At 40.2% G+C, this 27092-nt stretch overlaps 1 protein-coding gene across 11 annotated transcripts in view; it reads left to right on the top strand.

Moving 5' to 3' along the window:
• ARID1B (AT-rich interaction domain 1B) overlaps positions 1–27092 on the top strand; it is a 437415-nt gene that overhangs the window by 73875 nt on the left and 336448 nt on the right. Inside the window, exon 1 of one of the 11 annotated variants that reach the window (XM_027601121.2) lies at positions 15917–16005. The exons of the other annotated variants lie outside the window; for them this stretch is intronic. Within the exon in view, the coding sequence (XP_027456922.1) occupies positions 16003–16005 (3 nt within the window). The 5' untranslated portion in view covers positions 15917–16002. Of the gene's footprint in view, positions 1–15916; positions 16006–27092 lie in introns of those variants that run through there. 11 annotated transcript variants of the gene reach the window in all.

The raw sequence follows: 27092 nt of genomic DNA, 5'->3' as shown, positions 1-27092 counted from the left end.
GGGAATGGGAGAATAGTTCTATTCTCTCCCCCATGCCCCCCATTATAAAGCACTACTTGTAAATGATTAAGCATGCTTTGAAAATGTTTAATGCAGAAATGGTAAAAGGCTAAAAATTCTTTGAAATCTCTTCAGAGATAATAAGTCTATTGTATGTACTTCTAAATAAAGTTTTAAAATGGTGTAATGTTACACATGTTCTTCTGCAACTAGCTTTCCTCGCTTAATGAACCTTAGACATTTTCTTTGTGTATCTAGACAATGCCGCACCATATTCCTTTGTATGGATATGTTGTCATTTGTTTAACCAGATTTCTGATTGAGGGGTATTTGGGTTGATGCCAGTATTTAACTGTGACAAATGATGTTGCAAAAAGTGTACAACTCTTACATGAGTTGTATCCTCATGGAAGTATTTCTTTAAGATAAATTCCTAGAAGTAAAATTGGAGGGTCAAAGAGTCAGGGTTTGTTTTCCTGTAATAGGAGGAAGACATTCACCCAAGAACTCAACTTTGCCTGGTCTTCTGCTTTGTAACAAGTATCCTTTTACTGTATTATCAAAAATAGGACTCTAGGTAAACTGCAGTTTGGAGGGGTGGGGGGAAGGTCTCTCAGGATTAGTTTTCGTTTGGAAATGGATGTTTCTGTCATTTGACTTTTTCCTGTAGTCTTTAATCTGCAGGTGAAAAGCTTTACATGAAACAACTTTTAAAATTTTAAAGTTTTGCTTGCATTTTATAATAGATGACTAAGAAAATGATAAATATAGTCTATTTGGTGTGAACACTAGTTCCTTCTGTTTTATGATCTGTACTGTATCCTATAATGTTGGGAGACTTCTTTGAGTTTATTCTTTGCCTTTGAGTTCTTTTTGATTTTGTAGTCAAATGATAGCTAAATTAAAGTCTAGAAAGTGGATAATGTCCATTGGTAAATGATCCGTTGAACACTGTTCTGTGTAAAATGCTCAACAAAGTATGACTATTTCCGTCCCTAGATAGCTGGGGATTTGATTGGAGTTAGAAGCCATGTGGGGCACCTGGGTGGCTCGGTTGGTTAAGCGACTGCCTTTGGCTCAGGTCATGATCCTGGGGTCTTGGGATCAAGCCCCGCATCTAGCTCCCTGCTCAGCGGGAAGCCTGCTTCTCCCTCTTCCCCTGCCTGCCGCTCCCCCTGCTTGTGTTCTCTCTCTTTCTGTCAAATAAATAAATAAGATCTTTAAAAAAAAAAAAAAAAATAAATGCCTCCAAGTGTGCAAAGTCATGTGAGGTAGAGTAGGATGAATGGAACATGGTTAACAATCCCTTACCTTAAACTTAAAGTATAGTCATTTTTAATGATCACAGAGTAGCTCCTCATTGTAATTAGTACAATTCCACAAATAAATACTTAACACACAAGTTTAAGTATTTTTTTCTCTGAAAATTAAAGTTAGGGATGCCTAGGTGGTGCAGGCAGTTAAGCATCTAACTGTTGGTTTGGCTCAGGTCCTGATCTAAGGGTTGTGGGATCAAGCCCTTTGGACTCTGCACTCAGCATGGAGTCTGCTTGAGATTGTCTCTCTCCCTCTGCGCCTCCCACCTGTGCTCGCTCGCTCACTCTCTCTGAAATAAATAAGTAAATAAATAAATTAGTCTTTTTAAAAAAAGAAAAAGTTAGACTTAATGTCATTTCAGAATTTCTGCTGAGTAGAAAGAATTTTATACTTAAATTTTATCAACATTACCCATTTAAGGCCTATGTCAGATAACTAGTTTTGCTGTAGTCCTTGCAACTGTTTTTTTTTCTTTTCTAAGTGGTCTGGGACTCAGTAGGCATGTTTGAAAGCCACTGACCTGGTTGAAGATGCTAAACTTACTTATCAACGCTTCTTTGAAGCCACATTGAATTAAAAAATGAAAAAAAGGAAAAATGGCTTAAATTTTTTTTCTGCCAGGAGAAATGATAGGTATTTTCTGTAAAATGTCCAGATAATGTAACAAGTATAAAGACATAAAAATTCCTCCTTAATCCTTCTACCCAGAGATAAAAACTGGTTAACAAGGTTTTGTATGAATCTGTAGAACTTTGCATATATGTTTAACAAATTTTTGTTAACAGCTTTGGGCACTCTACTACCTGTTCTGTGTGGTTATATTATCATTACCATGTTGCAGTGCACGAGCTCTGGAAAGAATCAGATACCTTGGGTTCTCTGTGTATGCCAGGGCCACCCCCCGCTCCGGCAGTAGGGGCTGTTCCTCAGTCTTCAGAAACCTGGAAAGGGGACCCAGAACTTCTGACTTTGGAAAGGAAACATACACCCTCTTTGTTCTCCAAACATCATCCAGTCATTAAGGATTCGGCTTGTTCCTTGTTATTTTGCAGCTTCTGTTTTCCGGTTTGCTTTTGACACTCCCGTATTTAATTGTATATTGAAGAAGTAAAAATAAAGAGTGTATTTTTCAAAGAAGAATGTTTTTTGGAAAGTATTTTTTCTCTGTGACAGTGGATGAGACTTCTGAAGGCTCTGGATCTAGGTTATTGCAGGTTTGCTTCTCTAAGCTGAACTGTCCAACTGCTATGCTATTTCAGACCTGGTCTATCTTTCCCTTTCAAGCTCCAGAGATAATTTATAGCTGTAGGGTGTCAGGAGTGGGTTTGATTGGGCCTGGACAGTGTAACATGGAATTTTGCAAAGATTGTTAGTTGAAATTGCTACTTCAGCATTCACATGACTAAGTACAGTAAACTTCTTACACAGTTAATTTATTTGAATATTTATTGATTGAGTCCTTCATGTAGAATACTACAGTAATGAAAAAGCCCAGCACATGTTCAGAGCTGATTTGGCTTTTTAAAAAATTCTAGGCTTGAGTGCAGTCAGCTAAATGATCTTTAGCAAAATTGGCAGTAAATGGATACCCATAGGCTGGGAATCAGCTTCTTCTTCTTTGAAGGTATTACAGAGCTATTATTAGCTCTAAATGTTAGGTTAGTCTAGAAAAGGGACTTTTCCAGTTGTGTAAATACTTGTTATTTACATATTTTCTTCCAAATTGGGGAAAGTTATATTTCTACTCTTTATCTCTGGCATAAGCATGCAGGGACTTTGAGAATATTTTTTTGTTCAATTTATAGTAAGTAGCCTTCATAAATTCAGTTTGTTTCTGTGTTTAAGTCTCCTTTAACTTAAAAATAAATTTAGGAGCCGGTGATTGGACTTTATTAATACAATGTTTTCATAAAAATTAGACTCCTAAGACTATGACTCCTTTCCAACCAGAAGGATATAATTTTTTTTCTCTGAACCCAAAATTTTACCACTAGCAGATGTTTTCCCAAAACTGACCACAAGGAAACATGTCAAGGCTAACTCAGGATTATACAGAAAATTAAACTATGATTTAATTACAACAATTGACTCTCTGGCTCTATTAATAGCTAATGACTTATATTTTCCTGTGCCTGTGAGCTATGCTTTACTGTGTTTTAGAGCTTTCAGATACAATCATTAGTGTTCCAGAGACAAGACTTTCCTAGAGACTAGGTTCTTTCTTTTCATTTATGGTTTCGTTTTTATACTCAGTGTTTCTTCCTCCCCTACTTAATTGGGAGAACAAAGAAAGAGGTTTACCAAACAGATTTAGGCTTGAAAACCCAAACCTTCCTTATGCCTTTCTGAGCTTGCTTTAAAAATGCAGCAGAATCTTGTTAGAATGCTGATAGGAGGGATAATACCTAGAAACTTTTAATGTTACCTTGAGGAATGTACTGTACACCTTATTGGCACACAGATAATCTATTTGACTGACTGACTTACCAGGACCATGCTGTAGGGTGGTACTTTATGATCTTAGAGAACTTAAGGACTGGATTAGAAATTAGAACTTCAGAATTCCCAGTTTAGATCTGTGCTTTAAGTCTTAACACATTGGAGTTATAGCCATTAGGTTAGCCTGTGTCCTGATGTGTTGTGAGACTAGATCAAAGTCTATATGAAAGTGATTTGAAATACTTTGATATGTTCTTTATGACAGTCTTGTCATTTTCTTCATTCAGAGTCCTAGGATTGTCCTAATGGTGAGTTTTCTTTCCACTTGGGGCCTGATGATGGGCCTTAATGGTAGATCCCAAAGTTGGTCAGTTTGGGGCCAGGTATTCTTTTCTAGGGAGGCCTTGGTTTACCTTCGGGTCACTGTGTGGGTGGGGATAGGGTACAGCTGGAGCCTCTTGGAAGCCTGCTTCTTTGTTCTTCCACTGAGGCATTTTATGGTAGGATGAAGGTCTGACTCCTTGTTTCTTTGGATGTGCCAGCACAGTTGCTCTTTTCTCATATTGTGTCACCCTCATGACACAGATACTCCTTTCCGTTTGCTTTTCAGCTCTCAAGCTCAGTCTTAACCTGTGAGAGGTGGTTTCTGCATCTGTAAGATGGGTCTTATGTTACTGCCTGCCTCCGTAGGTTTTTATGAGGGTTAAATGAGATGATACTTACAAAGCATTTACCAGTAGAACTCACAGAAAACCACACACACACACACATACATGCACACACAATGTATGTGTGTGAAAACGTTGTTATGAATGTTTTCACAAAACATATGGTTCTTCAGTGAGTTGTGAATTATGACATTAACAATTTACTTTATGAACCAAAGCTAGCTAGCTAACTTTCCCCTTCTTTCCCCTCCCCTCCCTCCTCTCCTTTCCTCTTTTTTCTTTCTTTCCCTAACAGTTGAACACAGTTGCCATGATGAGCTAGAATGTACTTGAAATGGCTGGGTTTTTTGGGGCTTGAGTGATTGTTAATTCTTATTTAGGGTTATTCTGTGGAAATCCTTACCGTTCATACCTGAGGCAGTTTAGAGACCCTTTGGGAGGGTGGGAGGCAGGGATTAGGGATGATGGAGTAGCAGAATATGCTCAAGATTTGAGTAGTTCAGTCCTTCAGCCTTATTAAGTAGCCTCTTCAGACCCAGGACGTTGGGGGCAGATAATCAGAATTGACACAAATTGTTTCAGGACTGAGGAAATCTAGATTGTTCTATTCCCTGTGCTTTAGATCTCAATGATGTAAATGACTGAGGACTCAACTCTCCTTTCCACCTTCCCTCAAATGATCCAGTCAATGTGGAATGGTTTCAGACTCAGGAAGTCAACTAACATGATGTAATCTGGTTGTTGTGATTGAGTATGTTGGGCACAGATGAAACAGTGAAAGATTTGGGAAGGTTTTATTATATTGAGAGTTCATTTCTTTTGAGAAAATGTTAGAGCACATTAACTGCTATGATTACCATAAATAATTATATCAAAAACAGGACCATCAGAATAAATTAACAAAACATGTTAAGGTGGTAATGTGGGCTTTTGTTTCTTTTTTGCTTTGACCTGTTAACTTCCGGTTAACCATTAGACATTTTTGTCTAGTTGATCCATTTGATAAGGCTTTTCTTGATAAACTACTAGCTCAGGGCTATTGGGGAAGGGGTGGATGCTTCTCATACGGAATGGAATATGTGTCAAAAGTAAAAATAACGTCACCACTGTCAGCTTAATTCAACAGGAAGCAATGAAGGAACATGGGTCAGGGGGATTGTGAATGATGTCCAAGTTTGTAATACCTAATTATTCAGAATTAGCAGTAAATTTTCAGGGAGTGTGGGTGATACATGAAAAGCAAGTTAATGAGCAAATTGCTCTTTAATTTTCAAAAGCTGGGAATTTAAGCTGAATTTACACTGTGAGTGAACTTCAGCTACAAAAATATTATTGTATGTAACTGCATACATACAGGTTTGCATTCTGATGTACACAGGCTGTTTTATTTGTGGAACATGTATGTTAAAATAGAAGCATGTGATTATGGTCAACAGTACAGCAGACCTGTTTCTTCTGTGTGTTTCACATGTTATCCTGGCTTACCTGGTATTTATTTCACAAATGAGTAATCACTTGATCAAACTATATGTTTACTTTTATTTTTAGTTCTCTATTTTGACAAAATGTCACCTATTTGAGGCAGGGTTTCTGATAAAAGTTGTAAAATAATCACTTTACAGTGAAATGTTAATAATCAAGTCAAGCAGTAAGTTAGCTGTATGAATATTGGTTAAAACCATGAAACCTTAAGTTCGTCAAAACAGTCCATCCTTTCAAATGGATTCCTAAATCTGTTATGTGAATGTGTGTGTGTGTGTGTGTGTGTGTGTGTGTGTGTGCGCGGCGCGCGCGTGCGCATCTGGTTTGAAATCCTGCAGTTAGAGATGGGAATTATATAAACCATGATTTATATCAGAGAAATTAGCTCTGGAATATAGAAGGCCAGCTGGCTACTCTCTTGGATCCTTGATGCTATGGTATTTTTATAAAAAAAGGCAAGTGTTGAAAATTATATAAAAATAAAGACTATACTGGTTTATTATCAGATTTTATAAGGGAAAAATTTGGTTCTATAATATGTGTTCATGTATTGTAATTACAACTGTGGTCACGTAGACTGATTATATATAGTGGATGAGATAGTGGGTTCTGGAGTCATTCTGGACCTTAATTTCTTTGTTGGCCTATTATGAGGATTAATTGTGTTCATATGTATTTAAGTTCCTAAAACCGTGCCTGGCACAGGGCAGACACTCAGCTTATGTGCTTAATGTTAACCCAAGTGAATTTATTGCAGATACCATATGGAAGATGTGTGTATGCGTAAACAAATACATTTAGCTATATGCATGTATAGAACCATCTATACATGTGTATATGATGATCATATAACCTGCACTTTTCAGGACACATTGAATGACTTTATAAACACTGATACCACCCTTCTGTGTGCCACATGCTATTTTTAGCATTTTGCATTTATTAACTCATTCGACTTCATAGCAGTTCCATGAGGTATATACTGCTGTCTTGTTTTACAGATGACAAAACGAAGGCACAGAGAGATTAAGTCACTTTCCCCAGTTCTTGTAGTGAACATGTTGGAACTGAATTCAGTTAGTGCTGTTCTGACTCTTAACCGCTTTGCCGTGCTACCACCCCAGCACCAGGTCTTGTTCCTACGAGGATGCTCCTGTTTGGCTTTCCTATAGTCATGTATGTTTGCGTATATGTCTATATACCAGTTACAGCCCATTTATTGCACTGTGTGTGTGTGTGTGTGTGTGTGTGTATGTGTGTGTGTATTCTCATATACACATGAAAAGAAATGATGTCGGCTTCTAGAAGGCTTAGCTCTAGTACCCCTATTGCTTAAAAACTCATGGGTCTGCTTAATTGTAAAATATGTCAGTCATATTTTGTTGACACTGTAGCATGAAATGCAAGGGGAAGAAAATTAGGAAAACGTTTGATGGCAGTATCTAAACTGAATAGCCAAGAGATTGAAATTTGGGGTCTCTGACTTCTAATTTGCTCCAAGGTGGTGATGGCCCAGAGCGGCTTATGGTTGAATCTGTGGTGTCGTGTGGTGGCAGCTAAGACTGAGGGGAAACTTGTATTTCCTGCCTGGGGCTTGCTTGAAGTATCACAACAGCTAGAACGTCGCCTTGGTAAGGGTAGTGTGGTTGGCTAAGTGCTTCTGAATCCCATACTCTCCCTGGAACTTGAACTGGCCCAGTTAGATAGTGCGGGAGTGTTACCGTTTTCCGGGTGAGGGAATGGAGGCTTAGGTTAAGGAACATTCTCAAGGTTCTACAGTTTGAAGTATCACAAGGCTGGCCCCTAGGTTTTCTGATGACCAAACCGTGTGCTGTCTGTCAGCCCCGATTTCGGAGAGTGTCTGAGTCCTTGTCCTCCTCCCGTGTCGAGGCAGTAATGTAACGCCTGTGAAGCTTAAATGCCAGGCACAAGCCACTTGGAATTAAAGGACAGGTGGCCCAGTGGGCAGAAGCAGGGGCCCTGGTGTGGCCTTGGCCTGGCTCCAAGCGTCTGGTGTGGGGGTTCCACGCCAGCCCTCCTGCTCTCTGGAGCATCGCTATTTGTTTGCATCGCTAGGCTGTCAGTGTGGAGGACGGCCTTTTTCTGAAATTGTTCTTTGAACTGGACATTTGAGGTGGGAGAGGGGCCCTGACAAAGGGGCTGGTCACCTCTTTTGGGGCTGCTTTCATTTTCTGTTTTCTTTTTTAGTGTGGCTTGAAGAGAAGAAGAGGCAAGTAGCTTTCTGTTCCTTAACTAGTACAGCAGTCAGTTTTGCATTTGTAATAAAAATGATTCAAGAATGTCTAATTTGTTCCTTTTCTGTTATCCTTTAAACTTCCGGCCTTAAACCTGATGTGATATTCTGCTGGAGAGCAGTACTGCTATTGATGCCATCGGCGTGGTCACCCGTTGCCTTAGTTTTTGGCCACGAAGAGATTGAGAGCAGGGAAGAGTTAGTATTCCTTGTTTAATGACTTCTATAATATTTAGATTTTGGTTTTGGGTGTTTCCCCCCCCCCTTAAACATTCCAGTATTTACTGGCATACTATAGTGCAAATGTGAAAAGGAAACTGTTAAAAATTTATTTTATAATGTATAAACCAGCATTTTATATGGAACTGTGCGTATGGCAGCTTTTCCGTTTGTGTTAACCGATACTAAAGCTTTTCTAGATTAAAAACTGTAGGTTGCAAAACATGTGGGTTTGTTTTTTTCTTTTTCTTTCTTTTTTTTTCCCTGTGCAGTTATTTCTTTATCACTGAGTTGTCCTTCCAAGCCTGGTCTAAATGTGCTTGAAAATTACCATCTGCTCCCTGCAGTTTGGAGAGGGCACAGAGAGACTAAGGTAGAAAGCTGTCACTTCTAATATTTTCATTCAAACTTTCACGCCCTTCTTGTCTAGTTACATAATTGCATGCAGAGGAGTTGTTTTAGCCATTTGGTCTTTTCCTAATTTTTAAATGCGGGAGGGGGCACAGGGAGAGACTGTTTAATTTTAAGAGCTGGGGCACAGTACTGATTCGAATTTGAGAATCTGATAAACCAAGAAAGCATTCAGCATTTCACCTCCCTGCCCAGTAAGTCACTGGCTCTGTCTGTGGCATAAGTGAGACAATGTGAAAAAAAACACCCAACTTACAGATAATTTTCTTACGCAGAGTGTGCTTTCTTACAAATTTTGAATGCTGTGTTCTCAAATTTCATTTTCTGAAGTTGGTATAGCATAGATTTAATGATTTAGTAGTTCTTTACAGTCTTATTTGATGTTCAGAATTTATTATAGATCCTATCGGAAGGATTTTGCATTGCTTGCATAATTTATTTTTTTAATGTCCCCTTTTTTTTAATCTTAAAAATTGATCTATTTTGGTTTTGATTGGAATGAACGACCACAATAGGATTTGGAAATGAAACATGACGGAAGCTTGTTAGTGTAAACTGCCAATAATTTCTAATAGTCAGGAACAAGAAGACCATTAAAAAATGGGACTAATGCCAGTAAAAGGTAGTAAGATAAAATGATAGTATTACTGTAGTCCAGAGCTGTAAATTTTGATCTTCCTGCAACTTAATTATCTAACATCCACATCAAGCTGAAGACCGTAGTTTTACCCTTCCATTTACTTGGGGATGATTTTAAGAGAAGAAAAGGATTTCAGTCTTCATTTGGCAGAATGATGGTTCTGACTTCCATATAATGGAGTATTCAGTAATTCCCACAAAAGATATTTAGTTAAGATGTCTATAATTGATTTTTTTGAGGAACAGCATTCTAGGCTTTTCATAATTAGAACAGAAAACTGAAAACAAATTCTCTCTTTCTCTCTCCCTTCCTCTCCCTCTCTCTCTTTTTTTGGGGGGGGTTATTTTCTAGCCTGTGATAATCTGAGTCTCTTTAGAACCATCTATTTAAGTACCCCATTTGTGCCAGGGTGTTTGCCTTTTGTACAACCAACGTTTTATAATTTCTCTAATGTAACAAAAACTTGCTTTGGAAAAAGGTGTATATTCTAGGCTCTCACAGAATACATGGAGAACCAGAGAGCAGGTATGTCAACAACCTTATGTAGTGTGGTCCTTAGTACGGTAGAGATCTATAGAACGGCTGTGGGAATCTCAGGAGGCAGGTAGTGACTCAATGGAGCCTGAACTGGGTAGGCTTGACAGGAAGGTAGGTAACATTTGAACTGTGTGTGTGTGTGTCTCATACCCTTGGCAGTGGAAACAGTATATTCAGTGTTCTATAACCCTAAACTTGTATGTTATGTTGAAGAATAATGTGGTTCTCATAGGGCTAAAGGTGTTGGAGAATGAGATACAAGTTTGGATTGGGAAAGTAGATTAGAGAAAGGTTGTGAATGTGAATGGTCTTATATACCATTCCAAGCAATTTGAACTTGACCATGTCTAAATAGGAGCACTTTCTGTATTTGTAGGAAGTTTTAAGCTGGGGAGGAACGATGAAATCTGTATGCCAGAAGGTGATGCTGGTGTGTGGAGAGTAAACTGGACAGGGAGCGCTGAAGGAGGGTGAATGATCAGTGTGACCCCACTAGGGCTTGAGAGGTAGGTGTAAGGTGCAATTAATAGATTGAATACAGGGATCTTAGTAACCAAGCATCAGGTAAGGCAAGGGAGGGCTTTTGGGCATCTGGTTAGATGTCTGTATAGAGGTAGAGGAGGGGGAGTAGATCTGAGAGAAGAAAGGGACTTTGGTTTTCTGGTGGTAGCCTGCAGGAAGTGCAGGTGTTTAATGGACAGTAGGAAATATGGGTCAGGGGAGTTGGGGATGCTGAAGATAGAATCTTGAAGTTCGATTCTAAAGTTATGGTGTGGCTCATTAGTTCTGAGTCCTGGCATCTCTTTAGAATCAACTGGGAAGCTTTAACAAAGTGTACATGATGAGCCCATCCGACAGGTTTATCTTACTTTGTCAGGGGGTGGGGGTGGGTCCTGGACCCTCTGGAACCTCGGTTGAGAATCAGAATTGTGAGTTCATAGTAGAAGCCATAGGAAAGGGTGTGCGTTGCCTATGGAGTATAAAAGAGGAGGGTGACAAACCTTGCAACCCAAGTACTGAAGAGGTGAATGGCAAAGCAGGAGCTAGAGGAGACAGTGACAGGATGGTAAAGAAGGCAGAGCGGTAAGAGGAACAGCGGAGCACTGTGTCGTGGGAGAGATGGGGACGGGGCCAGCATGGAGGGTAGGTGGTCGGCAGTGTCTGCTGCTGCAGAAGGGACAAGAAGAAAGGATTAAGAAGTGGCCAGAGATACTTTTTTTTCCTTGCTGTGATTTGATAGTAAGAGTTAAATTGCAGTGGTTTGAGGAATGAATGAAGGGAAGGAGGCAGTGTGTGTAGATTGTTCTTTGAGTCTGCTTGTGTTGTTCTGTAAGGTCCACGAATGCTTCTGCATTGTTGAACGCCTGCTCTGTGCCCACCTGGGTGCGGGAGCCCGGCAGTTACAGTTTTGGCTAGGTTACTTCCTTACCCCGGGGAGCTCGTGGTCATGAACACATGATGACTTATCCCATGAGCTGAGTTTCATAAGATGAACAAGTCATTTAAGGAAAAGGTGGGCCCCGTGTTTCAGGCAGAAAGTGTAGCACGAGGGGGGCAAGGTGGGGTGAGCTGGTTTAGTTGAACGTGAGTAGCTCACTTGAGGTGATACTGGGAGGGATGCTTGGGTCATGGAGGAATCTGAATGCCAAGTTGGGAAGCCTGACTTGATCCTGTAAGCAATACGGAGCCTTTCTCGTTTTAAGGGGGAAGAGAAGTGGACCTTGGAAATGAGCATTTTAGGTAGATCATTTTCTGCCCACTGCTTGATGGGGAAGAAGGACTTACAGGGAAAGAACCTGGAGATAGAGAATGGCCTATTATGAGCAGAATAAAGTAGGACCCCCATGGATTCGTATTGTAGGGATAAAAAAGGCTGAGACTGAATGTTTGTGTCCCCACAAAATTCCTATGTTGACACCTGGCCCCCAGTGTGATGGTGTTAGGGAGGAGGGGCCTTTGGGAGGTGCTTAGGTCATGAGGACAGAACCCTCATGAACCAGGATTAGTGTCCTTATAAGAAAGACCCCAGAGAGCTCCCTTGCCCCCTCTCCCATGTGAGGACACAGTGAGAAGTTGGCTGACTATGAACCAGGAAGCAGACTCTCACCAGGTATTGAAACTGCTGTCCTTGATTTTGGACATCCCGGCCACCATGACTGTGAGAAATAAATTTATGTTGTTTATAAGATGCTTGGTTTATGATAATTCTGTTACAGCCTGAAAGGACTAAGACAGGTAACTTTAAATCTCTGTAGAAGGTAAACTGGGTACGGGGCACAGAGGTTGATTATGTTGGGGTAAGAAGGTACAGAATGTGAGGGGAGGTCTTAGACGACTCCACGTTCTTGCTTTGGCTGGAAGAGAAGACTTTGGTTCCAATAGTCAAGAGCCTGAATATAAAAGGAGAGGCAAGTTTTGTGGAGGAGGGTGATGGGTTTTTGATTTTGGACATATTGAGTTGGACTTGGTTCTGTTGTGTATATGTGAGGATAGTAGAGTATTCTGTCTGTATTTTTTTTTTTCCTTTCAGAATCCTAAAGAAAGATGTCTACTCCATTCTCGTAAACTTCCCTGAGAAATATAGGCTAGTTGTATCTTTATTTTATAGATGCGGAAACGGAAGCAACTAAAATATTAAGTGACTTACCAAAAGTATGGAACAGCAAATGGAACCTAGGCTAATGAATACCCCAGTTCTGTGTGCATATAGTGTGTACAGTTCTATGTGCATATAGTAATTGCCAAAAGTGTGTTTTCAGTTGTTGAATGGATGATAAGTGAATTATTCCGATCTCCGTGATGCTGCACACAGCTCCTGAGGCACAGAACCTCTCTGAGCGGTGGGCTCTTCATCTGCACAATTGGGTGTGTGGGGCATGCAGAAGGGAAAAGAGGTTCTATGACTTTTCAGTTTCTTGCTAGTTCGAACATTCTGTGTTTCTGGACTTCCAGCGCCATCAACTTGAAATTGTTCTTTGAAGTAGCTAAAAAGTAGTGTTCAACCCCTAACAGATGATTTATTTTCTATCCTCTTTTTCTTCAAGAGGAGAATGGAAAAATTACGTCTGTAGAACACAGTGGGTTAGAAATGGCTTGTGAGAACTAGTTCTGTATTTTCTTAAAATTAATCTTCTCCCTCATAGCAAAGCCTCATGTACTTAAAGTAATTGAATGGGCTGCAGGGTATACTGGGAATTGTAGTTTTCCACTTCTTTGTGTTCTGAAGATTAATAATCTTGCAGCCCTCCGAGGGAGATAAGGAGAGGACGCTCTCTGACAAATTGTTAGCTTGTCTTTCAGAAGTGTGCTTTGAGCAGTGAATATACCCTCAATGCCTCCCTTGGGCTTTTAGCTTGATTCTAAGTAATGGTAATATATAAAGTATGGCTTTAAACATTTTGTTGGCTTATGATACTGCACTTCTTTTCTAGTAGTGTCTTTAATCTTTTAGCCTAGTTTTAAGGAAGTTTTTGTTTGTATCAAGGTGATAGATGTAAATGGTTTTCAAAGACAATGGTTTTACAAAGATCTGCCATCAAAAACAGTAGTCACTGCCCTCCATTCTCCAGTTCACTTCCCCAGAGGCAACAGCCACTTTGAACTCTTTTATTTAGCTGATTCTTCGAGGACGCCTCCATATTTTTGAATAACTTTTCCTTGCGTTGCTGCTTTCCGTTTAAGGTGACGATTTACTGCTCCTTCCTTACCCTGTCCTCCCCACGAGCATGAGTGCTGCTCGTGCCTCTTCATCCTCTCGGTAATGCTTTGTTGTGACTCGGGTTTGATCACTGTTGTGTTGACATTACTGAGACCCGGGAACTCTGTTCGGCAATGAGCCATGTAGTAAATGGCTGTCCTCTCCTGTGCAGGTCTTTGTTTCTCTCCCAGTCAAGAATTGACTTTTCTTTAATTTTCTACATGTATTCATTACTCACTCTGCTTAGGATTTTTAATCCATCATAACTGCCCACCTTTTGTTGTAAATTATTCAGTTCCAACAGGCGTGCGATCAGTTGCATCTTGTCAAGGACTCTCTGCTAGGGCCTCTGGCCTTCTGGGCCCTCTCTGGGTACCTCTGTGTCTGATGCATACGTCCGGGGACGTCCCTTTACTTTCACCTTGGAATTTCCCCCCACCTCGCTTCCTGTGTGGGATCTTTGGTTTCCTGGATTCTCTGTCTGTCTTATTTTGGTGCAGCTCATCCTCCAGTAGCTTTCTCGGGAATGGTGTGGGGAATTAAAATTTTAAGGTCTTGCGTGTCTGAAAATGTCTTTATTTTACCCTCAATGCCTCCCTTGGGCTTTTGGCTTGATTCTAAGTAATGGTAATATATAAAGTATGGCTTTAAACATTTTTTTGGCTTATGATACTGTACTTCTTTTATTTTACCCTCATAGATGACCTAAAGATCGACTGGGAATAGTAGTTTGGAAATCGTTTTCCTTTAGAATTTTGAAGCGGTTGCTTGACTGTCATTTAGCCGCCAGTGTTGCTCTTCGGAAGTCTGAAGCCGTTCTTCTTGCTTCCTGATTCTTTGCATGCCCCTCCACCTCCTGACCATCCTCACACCTTCTCTTCCCCCACTGTCCTTACATTTCACTGGGGTCTCTTTATCCACTGCCCTGTGCACTCTTTTGACCCTGGGGTCATGTCTTGAATTACTTTTTTTTTTTTTTTAATCTCCCTTCCCCCCTCATTTTTCCTCTTCTCTCATTCTGAGATCTTTGTCACCCAATACTGAACTTACTGGGCTTATCTTTTCTACTTATTTATATTTTTTTAATGTCATTTTCTTTTATTCCTGCTTCTGGAAGGGTTCTTCGTTCTATTGTATTTTTAATTTCCAAGGCTCTTTCTAGGCCTCTTTCCCTGCCCTTCTTCCTGCCTCTTGCCTCTCCTCCTCCTCTTTTTTCCTTTTCTTAATTCTTCTTTATTTTGTTTTAATAGAATTTTGTTCTTGTTTCAAGATAGATTTTTTTATCTCATTGAGATATTAATAATTGTAGTGCCTTTTGCATCACTTCACTGCCTTCTAATTTGCCTCCACACCCCCCCCCTTTTTTTTTCTTGTTTTGGTCTCTCTTTTCCTGTTGAAGACTTTCCTCAGCTACCAGTAGTTCTTGCTTGTCCAAATGCCTTGGCAGGGCTCGCTGATCACTGGGAGGTACCTGGGTGGGCTGTTTAGGGGAATAAATAGGGAAGTATCTCACTATTCAGTAGATATTGCTGAACCACAGCCCTTCTATGGTAGTGGTTCTGGAGAATCACTGTTTTTCCCCTCCTCCAGGAATAAATCTCTGGGTTTGTGCCAGGTTGAGGGAGATGCTATGCTTGGTGGGAGAGACCCCCCTCCCACCCCCGACACATACACACCATCCGTACCACTGTGCTCTCAGAGGTATCTGGTACCCCCACTTTCTGAGCCTTTTGAAGATTCTGCCTTGTCAACTGTGTTGACTGAGTTAGTTACTAATTGTCCATCTGTTTCTAGCATCCAAAATTTTGCTGGTGTTGTTGTTCCTGTTCTTGTGGGTTTGTTTTATAAAAATAAACAAACAAAAAAGCAAATGAAAAAGCAAACTGTACTGTCATTTGTTTTTAGGAGGGAATGATACTAGATGTAAGTGTTGAATCTGCCATGTTTATCCAGAGTCTTTCTAGGTTATAAATAGTACATTTACATTTGTAGGTCTGACCTATGTATGCTACTTTATAAATACCTTTATAATTTATGTGAATATGTACTTAACTGTGGGTTACAGTCTGTCCAGTACATAAACAGAACTGTCACAGACATTAAAATGTAATTAACAGCTGCGAGAACTGTCTATACTCTGTGATCTCTTTTGAATGGTTTATACTATTTGCAAGTTGAAAATGTAGTTGATTCTGCAATCATGGAAATTATTTCATTTAAATGTGATTTAGTGCATCTTATTTTCTGTATAGACATCTGAAAATGACTTGTGGCCACAGTCTTCCCTGTACATGAATACCCCATTCAACATGGCCTGCTGTGGTGCGGACTTGTTAAGATGGTATTTATTTCAGAAATATTTTCCTGTAAAAACATGTATGTACACATGTAAGTATGGGTGTCTGCACATATAAACAATCCATCACTGCACTCTTGCTGTGTCTTCTACATTTCAAGGGGTATGGCGTGCTCTCAGCCTGGGAATGGGAGTGTGTCAGGCTGTATTCTCAGGCAACACACCTCCCCACACCATCCTGCAAATGCTGTCAGCCACCTTACGATGATATGCTTGGCAGCTTACGCTGGAGAGCCTTCTGTGGCCTCTCTTTCTGCCCCTTACACATTCTAATGGATAGCTTTGATCTCTGATGACCAACAGAAGGTGTACAAATGACATTTCTGGACCTACGAAAGCGTAACAAAGGACATTATCTTGCTGGATGTTAAAATGCAAGTTTTATGGTGGCCTGAAGTGCCTTCGTGGAAAAATTTGTGGAAGTTCAGTTAGGCAGTGAGGGACTGGTGCAAGTCTTGTGCTACACCAGCGAGCCCCTGCTGCTCTGGGGGCTGGGCCAGCAGATGCGTGAAAGCCAGCTGGAAGCACAGAGCTGCAGAGATGCCTCACTGCTCCAGGGGACTGGAAGAGCATGGAAGAGTGTTTGTTGGCATCCATTTCCATAGGCATAGCTGCTAAGACAGAAGTTTCCCCACGTAAATGGTGTGAGAGGTATGAACAGACTGCTTCCTGTGGAAAGCTGACCTAGCTATTTACTTGGAATATTTGATTCTTTAACTGAATGTGCTAAAGAGTTACTGGATGATGTCATTATCAGAAATACTATTTTATGTTCATATGTATATGTATTTCATTTTGGTTATGTGTGGAAAGTATCTGAATATATTTGACGTTTTAAATAATGCTTTGGAATGCTTTTATTTTTTCATTTAGGCTTTCTAAATATCTGTCTTTACAGATTAATAAGAATGAGGGGCGCCTGGGTGGCTCAGTCGGTTAAGCGTCTGCCTTTGGTTCAGGTCATGATCTCAGGATCCTGGGATCGAGTCCCCCCATCGTCGGGGCTCCCTGCTCAGTGGGGAGTCTACTTCTCCCTCTCCCTCTCCCCTCCCCCTGCTCATGCTCTGTCTCTCTCTGTCAAATAAATAAAATCTTTACAAAAAAAATAAGAATGAGAATCTACTTGCTTTGTGACTTCTTAAAAATAGTATTTCATAGGGGCACCTGGGTGGCTCAGTCGTTAAGCGTCTGCCTTCAGCTCAGGTCTTGGTCCCAGCGTCCTGGGATCGAGCCCCGCTTCGGGCTCCCTGCTCAGCGGGAAGCCTGCTTCTCCCTCTCCCACTCCCGCTGCTTGTGTTCCCTCTCTCGCTGTGTCTCTCTCTGTCAACTAAATAAATAAAATCTTTAAAAAAAATAGAATTTCATCTCAGGAGTAGCCGGTCTCGAACTGCTCTTCATGCGCCCTCCCCTTAAATCTCACTCTTTGCATTTGAGTCCAAAATACAACTGCCCTATGGACAAAATCATCTTTTATAAAAAGACAGGTGGAAAAAACGCTGCAAATGTTTGTTTCAGAAATTAATGTAACGTTCAGAATGAATTGCCTTGTTGATAGTGACAGGGTGCTGGCTTCATTGGGGAGCGCTGCTGCAGCTGGGCACAGGGCTCTGCAGACCTACCGTTCGCAGAACGGTCCACACGGATGGCTCATTGGAATCCTCCGTCTCCCCGTGAGGAAAGCGGTGTAGCCAGCTGCCAAATGCATGGTTGTGTCAGTACTTAACTATGAGTGAATATCAGGTTTATTACTTTGGATCAGTTTTCCACATGGTCCATACTATTTGTTGGATGGTTTGGATAAAGTGTAACTTGAAAAAGTGCCCAGTCACTTCTTTTCGTTCCTGGAAGAGATGGTATTTCTTTAGTTTTTGTCATTGGATGGGCCTGGGTGCCCCTTTTGTATCATTACGACATTATGATAAATATTAAGCTTGTAAGCATAATACGATGAAGAACTGACTCTACAAATTCTGAAAGGCTTTTTGTTTTTTTAAAGATTATTTATTTGAGCGAGTGAGCACATCAGCATATGTAGGGGGAGGGGCAGAGAGAGAGAATCTCAAGGAGACTCTGTATTGAGCATGGAGCCAATGTGGGGCTTGATCTCATGACCCATGAGATCATGACCTGAGCCGAAACCAAGAGTCAGATGCTTAACCGACTGAGCCACCCAGGTGTCCCTGAAAAGGCTTTAAGACAAAACAAAACCAAATAATAAATTAGGTATTTACACACAAAAACCATTCAGGACTGTACATGATATCTCTTTAGAAATAGGATTTTAGGAACGGTTTTTTGTCAGTTTCTAAATATGTTATTTTTAAAAATCAATGTGAAATTAAAGATTTTGACGAGGAATTCAGCAAAATTACTATAAAATAAGTGATACGCTAGTGAAGAATAGTGATTATTGGGGTATCTAATTTTACTTTGGGTATCTAATTTTAAATGATTTTAAAAAATGAATTTAGTTTTTCTTTTCAAATGCATTAAATCTCTGTTGCCAATTGAAACTTTTGATTTCATTTTAATAGGTTTACTGTATATATATGTGTGTGTGTGTATATATACACACTGTACATGTATTTTTTCAAAAAGAATTTGAAGATATAGAAATCTATATTCAAATTTGTGTCAGAAGTGGCCAGATTCTCAGATTTAGTAATTTTAGCTGTTTTTCCTAATGATAATTCTTACAAAGACAAGAGACTTAAAAACTTTTTTTGTTGGGGCACCTGGGTGGCTCAGTTGTTGGGCGTCTGCCTTTGGCTCAGGTCGTGATCCCAGGCTTCTGGGATTGAGCCCTGCATTGGGCTCCCTGCTCCGCAGGGAAGCCTGCTTCTCCCTCTCCCACTCTCCTTGCTTGTGTTCCCTCTCTCGTTGTGTCTCTCTCTGTCAAATAAATAAAATCTTTAAAAAAATAAAAATGAAAAACTTTTTTTGTATCTCATAGATCATCTTTTTTTCGGGGGGGTATAGTTCATTTATCTCCATTGGCTGAGCATCTGGCTGTAAAAAAATGAATAATAGTATTTATTTAATTGAATTGAAATTCATTTTACATTTTTGGATGGAAAGTCTATCATTTGAAGATAAACATTGAGGATTACAACTGTCTTATAAATATTGACTAAATTTTATGCTGAAATTAATGAATCTTTAATCCGCTAGTCTGCACAAATTTGATTTGTCTGAAAATAAAACTAAAGAAGAAAAGTAATCAGTGATGTATATTACTTACTCTATCTAAGGGGTTGGGACAGATAAAGACTTCATTTTATGCTGTTTTTTTATCAGACTAATTTAGTAGGCTTACAGGCATGCACGTGGAAGCCACCAAGAGTTAATATGGATGTCAAATAATATGTGAAGAAATGGGTTTGTCTAAAGTGAGCTATAAAGTGAATTTCTTTATGTCAGATTTTATGTGCCCATTGCGATTCCTAAAAAAGCAAAAAATAAGAATAATAAAGTGATGCATTCCTATGGGGGAAAATTGGTTCTGAAAACTAATAAGTAAAATCACACTTAAGAACTTTAGACATCTATTAAAAATCCATATTTGAATATTGTTTCCAATACTGTTTTAATATTCATAGTAACAAGACAGATTAGTTGATAATTACAGATACTACTGATTTCCCTGGCGAGTGTTCCCTGCCCGTCGGGGAGCAATGGGAGTGGAGGGGGAGGGTAGCCAGTCCTGATGTTGTCTACCTTTTCCAGGAGTCATCATTACCAGTGGACTGGTTGGGTCACCCCCTGCCCCTCCTGTCCTTCCTACTTGCCTCGTCATTCCAGAGGGTCCCAGCTCTTTAACACCCTGATTATCGTGTCTTTGAAGAAGTTGGAAAGCCAGTGACTGAAAGGCCCACTCCCTGGCTTCTCCTTGTTAATGGAGATGGTCATCCTGCATTTTTGGGGTGGCAGTGGGAGAGGCTGGAGAGAGATCCCTGTTTCACTGGGAATTTCAGTAATCTCCTTTCTTTATCCCAGCTAGATGCCTTTATAGTAGGGTAGCGAGTCCCAGTTCTGAGGCCCAGTCCCGGCTTGTGTTAAGTGATGGGATTGGCAGGGAGCTCCAGCCTGCATTCTGATGATGGCTGTTTATAGCCAGGCCCTTCCTGACCCTGAATGCAGGGCATCTATCCTGGTGCCAGAGGGCAAGGACACCTGGAAATGTCCTAACCTCAGGGCTCAGGATAATAGGTAGCAAATGTATTTGCCATTTAACATATTATCTAGGCTGATTTCATTCATTGTCCTTTTATATATATGTAGTTTCAAAAGTTTCTTTTGCTTTGCTGGCTACATATTGAAGAGCTTGCTTTGAAGTAAGTCCTGTCAAAGACTGAATCTGTGTGGTAGCTTAGAACTTCTGGTGGAAAAATGTGGATTCTGGGTTTTGCTGGGAAAATAAAAATACTTTAAGCAGTACTTAAAATGGTAGTATATATCCCCATAAATAGGAAAAAAAGCTGCTAGGGATATTGTATTTGAACATTATGTATATGTTCAAAGTTTTAAAAATTGTATCACACTGGGGCGCCTGGGTGTCTCTGTTGGTTAAATGCCCAGCTCTTGGTTTTGGCTCAGGTCATGATCTCAGGGTCATGAGATCAAGCCCTGCGTCGGGCTCTGCACTGGGTGTGGAACCTGCTTGAGATTCTCTCTCTCCCTCTACACCCCACCCACCCCCAACAAATAAAATGAAAATTGTGTCACATTGGATTCTAGACCCATAGTTAAAATACTTCGTTAAACCTATCTTGCAACAATATTTAGTGATGAGTCTCTATTAAAAAAATTCTCTAGTAACCTCTAAAAGACAACCATCATAACATCTGGACCAGTTTTTTTTTTTTTTTTTTTTTTTTAAGATTTTATTTATTTATTTGACAGAGAGAGAGGCAGGAGAGAGGGAACACAAGCAGGGGGAGTGGGAGAGGGGGAAGGAGAAGCAGGCTTCCCGGTAAGCGGGGAGCCCGATGTGGGGCTCCATCCCAGGACCCTGGGATCATGACCTGAGCCGAAGGCAGATGCTTAACGATGGAGCCACCCAGGCACCCCTGGACCAGTTTTATATTTGTGACTTTCATTCTCATTTTGTGGTATCTAGAACTTTCGGATTTCCTAGCATTATGCTTGAAGGGGCTTTAGTGCATATCTCATTAAATTTTATAACTAGAATTGAAGTGATTGTTTTTCCTCCCTTATCATTAATCTGGAAAAAGAAAGACTACCCATTGATGACACTATATAGATAAGCTTTCATAGTTCTTCTTTATTGCACAGCCTGTGTTCCCTACATGTACCCAAAGAAACTAGTGTGTGGTGTAGAAAAGTCAGACGTTTGGCGAGGGGGGCTTATTATCTCTTATTTATAGACACCTAGCTGGCATAGTGCCAGATAGGTAGGGAGTGGTAAATAAATGTTTGTGAAATGAAGGTAGTAATAGAACGTTGAGGGAACCCCACTGAATGGTCTTGTTGACTTCCGCAACGGACAGTACAAAAAATGGTCCTCAATAGAAGGAAATAAGATCTCCTGGACAGGTCTCTAGAACATTGTTATACAGGGTGCAGCGGAGAAGGCCTGACACAGATGAGGAGCTAAGAGTTTCTCGGAGTGGTTAAGTTGCTCTAGGTCACATACTGAAGTGGTGGAACCAAGATTAGAATCCTGGTCTGATTGACTCCAACACTGTTGTTCTTCATGACTGTTTTATCCTCCTTTTGTGAATTTTTAAGTGCCATGTGGAAGGACATATTTTGGTTTAAGAATATCTTCCTTCTTAGATGCTCTTATTGCTCAGAGTCTTTGGGACAGTGTGTGACCACAGTGATAGCATGTCAGTGTTATCCCCCCTTGGGAACATGGTTACGGGAGCAGCACCAGGCAGGTGTAGCGTCCTACATATCACAATGCTACATATCACGTCCTATTCCAGGGCCGGTTGGTACTGTGCTCATTAGGAGCAGTTACTTCTTTTTTCCTTGAGGAACCACAGTGTGCTTTTTTCCTGATGGCTTCTTGGTGTTTGAATGGCGTATGTATACTTGGCAACTTAAGTTTTTTCTTTCTGTTTTTCTTAGATTCTGTTCTTAGATTTAAAAAATAATAAGTATATGCTTATATAATGTGATATGAAGACATATAAGATCTTGAAGTGCTGTATTGCGGGGAGGGTGGAATAGAGTCTGGAGTAAAATAAACCTGGATATAAGCATCAGCTGCTTCTTAAGGGAAGTAATCTTGACCAAGCCACTTAAATAGTTGGTATTACAGTTTCCTCCTTATTAAGAGACAGCTGTAATTACTAAATGAGATTTCATATGTGGGAGCAGGTAGCCTAGGACATGGCATGAAGTGCTTAAGAAATGCTCCTTTTCCCATTTCATCGTTTCTTGGAATCCTAGCTGATCTGATTAACCCATCAGTTCCTGGCCTGTCTTGTTTTTGGACTTGATAAACAGTTATGGATAATTTCCATTCCGCAAGACAGAGCCTTCTAGGGACTGGGCAAGGGAGAGAGGTATTTACGGAATAACAAGACCACGTAGGCTCCCCTCCGCAGCTGCCCCTGCCATGCTGTTGGTGTTGCTCCGCGAACCTGCTGCTGTCTTTCTCCTCGTACATTCTCTGGTTTCTTGGCTCTTTGTTATTCTACATGCTGTTTCTTGCCTGGAGCTCCCAGGCATCTACAATCCATGTTGTATGCGGGTTGGGCTGTTCCTACTCCAAGGTTACTCTGCCTGGCTGAAGCCTTCCTTGACTCTCCCTTTGTCCTTCGCCCACTCTGTCCATCACTGTGTGCTGAGCTCCAGGTGCCACACCAGACAGCTAGTGTTTCTTTCCTTCCCCTCCCTCTGCAGTGCTTCATCACCCCCCACACACACACTTTATTGAGGAATAATTGACAAATATAATTGTACATATTTAAAGTGCTAAAACACACATTGTGGAATGATTACCAAAATCTAGATAATGAGCAAATCCATCACCTCACATGGTTAACGTGTGTGTGTGTGTGTTGAGAATACTAAGATCTACTCTCAGCACCTTTCAGCTGTACAACACCGTATTATTAATCATAGTCACCATGCTGTACATTAGATCCTCAGAACTACTACTTGTAACTGAAAATTTCTACTCTTGGTACATTTCCTCATTTCCTCCTTCCCCAGCTTCTGGCAATCACCATTCTATTCTCTGTTTCTATGAGTTTGGCTTTTCTTTTTTCTTTTTCTTTAGATTCCCCATACAAGTGATATTATACAGTATTTATTTTTCTCTGTCTTGCCTGTTTCACTTCCAGGTTAATCCATGTTGTCACAAATGACAGGATTTTCTTTCTTTTTTTAATGGCTGAGTAATATTTTATTGTGTGTATCATTTTCTTTATCTGTTCACCCATCAGAGGATATTGAGGCTATTGCCATATCTTGGTCATTGTGAATAAAGCTGTAGTAAACACGGGGGTCCAGATACCTCTTCAAGATCCTAATTTCGGGGCACCTGGGTAGCAGTTGGTTAAGTGGCTGCCTTTGGCTCAGGTCATGATCTCAGGGTCCTGGGATCGAACCCTTCATTGGGCTCCCTGCTCTGCGCAGAGTCTGCTTCTCCCTCTCGCTCTGCTGCTCCCCCTGCTTGTGCTCTCTCACTCACACTCTCTCAAATAAAAATAAAATCTTAAAAACAAAAAAACCCCCAAAGATCCTAATTTCATTTCCTTGGCTATGTACCCAAGAGTGGGATTGCTGGGTCATATGGTACTTCTGTTTTTCCTTTTCTGAGGAATTGCCATACTGTTTTCCACTGGCTGTAGCAGTTTGCATTCCTGCCAACAGTGCACAGGGGTTTCCTTTTCTCCACATCCTCACCAACACTTGTTGTTTCTTGTCTTTTTGAAAATGACCATTCTAACAGGTGTAAGGCGACATCTCATTGTGGTTTTGCTTTGTGTTTTCCTGATGATTAGTGACGTTGAACACCTTTTCATGTGTCTGTTGGCCATATGAATATCTTCTTTAGAAAATGTCTATTGAGGTCCCTTTGCCCATTTTTTTTCATTGGATTATTTGCTTTGTTGCTATTCAGTTGTATGAGTTCTTCCTATATTTTAGGTATTAACCTTTTATCAGATACGTGGTTTGCAAATGTTTTTTCCCACTTTGTAGGTTGCCTTTTCAATTTATTATTTCCTTTGCTGTGCAGAAGCTCGTTAGTTTAATGTAGTCCCACTTGTTTACTTTTGCTTTGTTGCCTTTGCCTTTGGTCTCCTATCCAAGAAATCATTGCCAAGACCAATGCCAGTGACTTCTTCCCTGTGTTTTCTTCTAGGAGTTTTATGGTATCAGGTCTTACATTTAAGTCTTTGATCTTTTTCGTGTTAATTTTTTTTAAAGATTTTATTTATTTATTTGAGCGAGAGACAGCACAAGCCAAGGAGGGTGAGGCAGAGGGAGAGGCAGACTCCCCACTGAGCAGAGAGCCCCACATGGGGCTCCGTCCCAGGACCCTGAGGTCATGACCTGAGCCGAAGGCAGACACTTAACTGACTGAGCCACCCAGGTGCCCCATTTTTTGTGTTAATTTTTGTGTATGGTATATATGGGTTCACTTTCATTCTTTTGCATATGGATATCCAGTTTGCCCAACACCATTTCCTGAAGAGACTTTCCTTTCCCCAGTATGTGTTCTTGATGTCCTTGTCAAAAATTAATTGACCTTATATGTATAAGTTTATTTCAGGGCTGTGTATTGTGTCTATGTGCCTATTTTTATTCTAGTATCATACTGTTTTGATTACTGTAGCTTTGTAAGATAGTTTGAAATCAGGAAATGTGATGCCTCCAGCCTTGTTCTTCTTTCTCAAGGTTGCTTTGGCTCTTTAGGGGCTTTTTTGGTTCCATACAAAGTTTAGGATAGTTTTTTCTATTTCTCTGAAAAATGCCATTCGAATTTTCTTTCCTTGTTGGACTCTGAGTAAATTAGAAACCAGGGAGCATGGCCTTTCGTATCTTTGTTCCTGACACCCCATGCAATGCCGGACAAGTAGGAGGCCCCCAGAGAGCATGTGTTGAAATAAATGGGACCTGGGCACAAATTTTGGTATCCATGCAAGATCAACCTGTAGATTAGCAGTTGGAAAATTCTGAGTTAGGCCACTTGTATAGAATTTTCTGTCACTCTGATTGTATAACAGTTCAATTCAAGATACAGATATATTTTATAAGTTTAAAGTAAATAGTTTATTTCTTGGAAAACATCCTTCTTGTGAAGAAATTATTACACTTTGAGTAGAGGGCAACTAATAATAGTGTATTTTTGTTACTTTAAACTTAAATTTAGAAATGAATATTTTTGTGAACTTTGGTATAGAAATTAGAGACTGATTTCTTTTGAAAGGGAGAAACCGTGATTTCCAAGATAAGTGAAAATGTTCGTGAAAACCCAGAACAATATATTTGTTATCTAGAAACCATGTGCCAGCTCTTGGCTTGCCTTTCCACCTGTCTGGCAAGAAGTTTCTGAGGCCTCCTCAGAGACAGCTACTCCTCCTTGTGCTTTGCCCATTTCTCCTGACAAAGCTGTGGTACCCCCAGCATCACGGGTGCAATGCCAAAGAGTCATGTTTGATTTTGCCTTCGTTTTCTGTGACGGTTAATTTCTCAAGTTTAATTTATTTTAGAGTAGGAGCCCTGGCCTCAGGCACAGCAGATTTCCAGCCGGATTTATTTATTTACTAGGTGTGTGATGTGGATATTGCTCACCTGGTCAGCCTTGGGCTCCTCAATCTATGAAGTGAGGATGATGTGCTCTACCTTATCAGGTTGTTAAGAGAGTGAAACACCATATAGTTCAGGCCTGAGCTGAAATCGAGAGTCAGATGCTTAAATTGACAGAGCCACCCAGGTACCTCAGTGTGCCATTATTTTTGATTTGGAAGTTCTATTCTCTTTACCTATTTATCTCTGTCTGCTGAACCTCTGGGGGCACTCCTCAAAGCTCAACTCCCATTTCCTTCATTTATCTTGTCTATATTTCCAGAATATGCCTTAAGTGTATTTCATATTGGTCATAGTGTGTTGAATCTTGACGCGTGGTGATTTGAGTACCGGTCCTTTGATCCTTGAGGGTCCTTAAGAGCGGGAGCCACATCTTGATCTCATTGTTGTGGCATAAAGTAGAATAGCCTGCTTGTAGTAACTGATAATTGAATATTTGACTTTAATGGACATATAATATCTCGTTTTACCTGCTAAAATTCATAGTGCACTTTGAAGGATCATCTTTACATTGCCTGTTTGAGTACAGCCATACTTCGTTTTATCTCACTTGGCTTTATTGCACTTCACAGATACTGTGTTTTTTTTTCCTAACAAATTGAAGGTTTGTGGTAACCCTGTGATTAGCAAGTCTTTTGGTGCCATTTTTCCAGCAGCGTTTGCTCACTTCATGTCTCTGTGTCGCATTTTTGTAATTCCTGAAATATTTCAGACTTTTTCATTATTATTTTATTTGTGAAAATGATCTGTGATCAGTGATTACAGCTCACTGAAAGCTCAGATGATGATTAGCATTTTTTAACAATGAAGAATTTTTTAAATTTTTTAAATTTAAATGTGCATTGTTTTTTAGACATAATGCTATTGAACAGTTAACAGACTATGGATAAGTCTAAACATAACTTTTATGTGCACTGGGAAACCAAAAGTTTCCTCTGACTTGCTTTACTGTAGTTCTCACTTTATTGCGGTGGTCTAGACATGAACCCACAGTATCTCTGAGGTATGCCTGTATATAGATCAAGAGTGGTATCTAGGTAAATATTTGAGGCTGATAACCATTTATCCATTGTTCCCTCCTTTCTTCCAAAAATCTATGATGTAGAAGTAAAGAATTCTTTAGTTTCATGGGAAATGGTTGTAGCTATTGGGTGACCAAATTTCAGAGCTTTACAGATTGTTGAGTACCAGAAGCTTTCTTTATATCTGTGTTCATCTTTCAATTCAGTTAGTGACATCTATATTTTATTCCTTAGGAACCTATAGAACCATCTGCCATT

Source organism: Zalophus californianus, chromosome 7, assembly GCF_009762305.2.
Source record: "Zalophus californianus isolate mZalCal1 chromosome 7, mZalCal1.pri.v2, whole genome shotgun sequence".
Taxonomy (NCBI): Eukaryota; Metazoa; Chordata; class Mammalia; order Carnivora; family Otariidae; genus Zalophus; species Zalophus californianus.
Note: the sequence above shows the minus strand (reverse complement) of the source record. Positions and strands in the feature narration are given on the sequence as shown.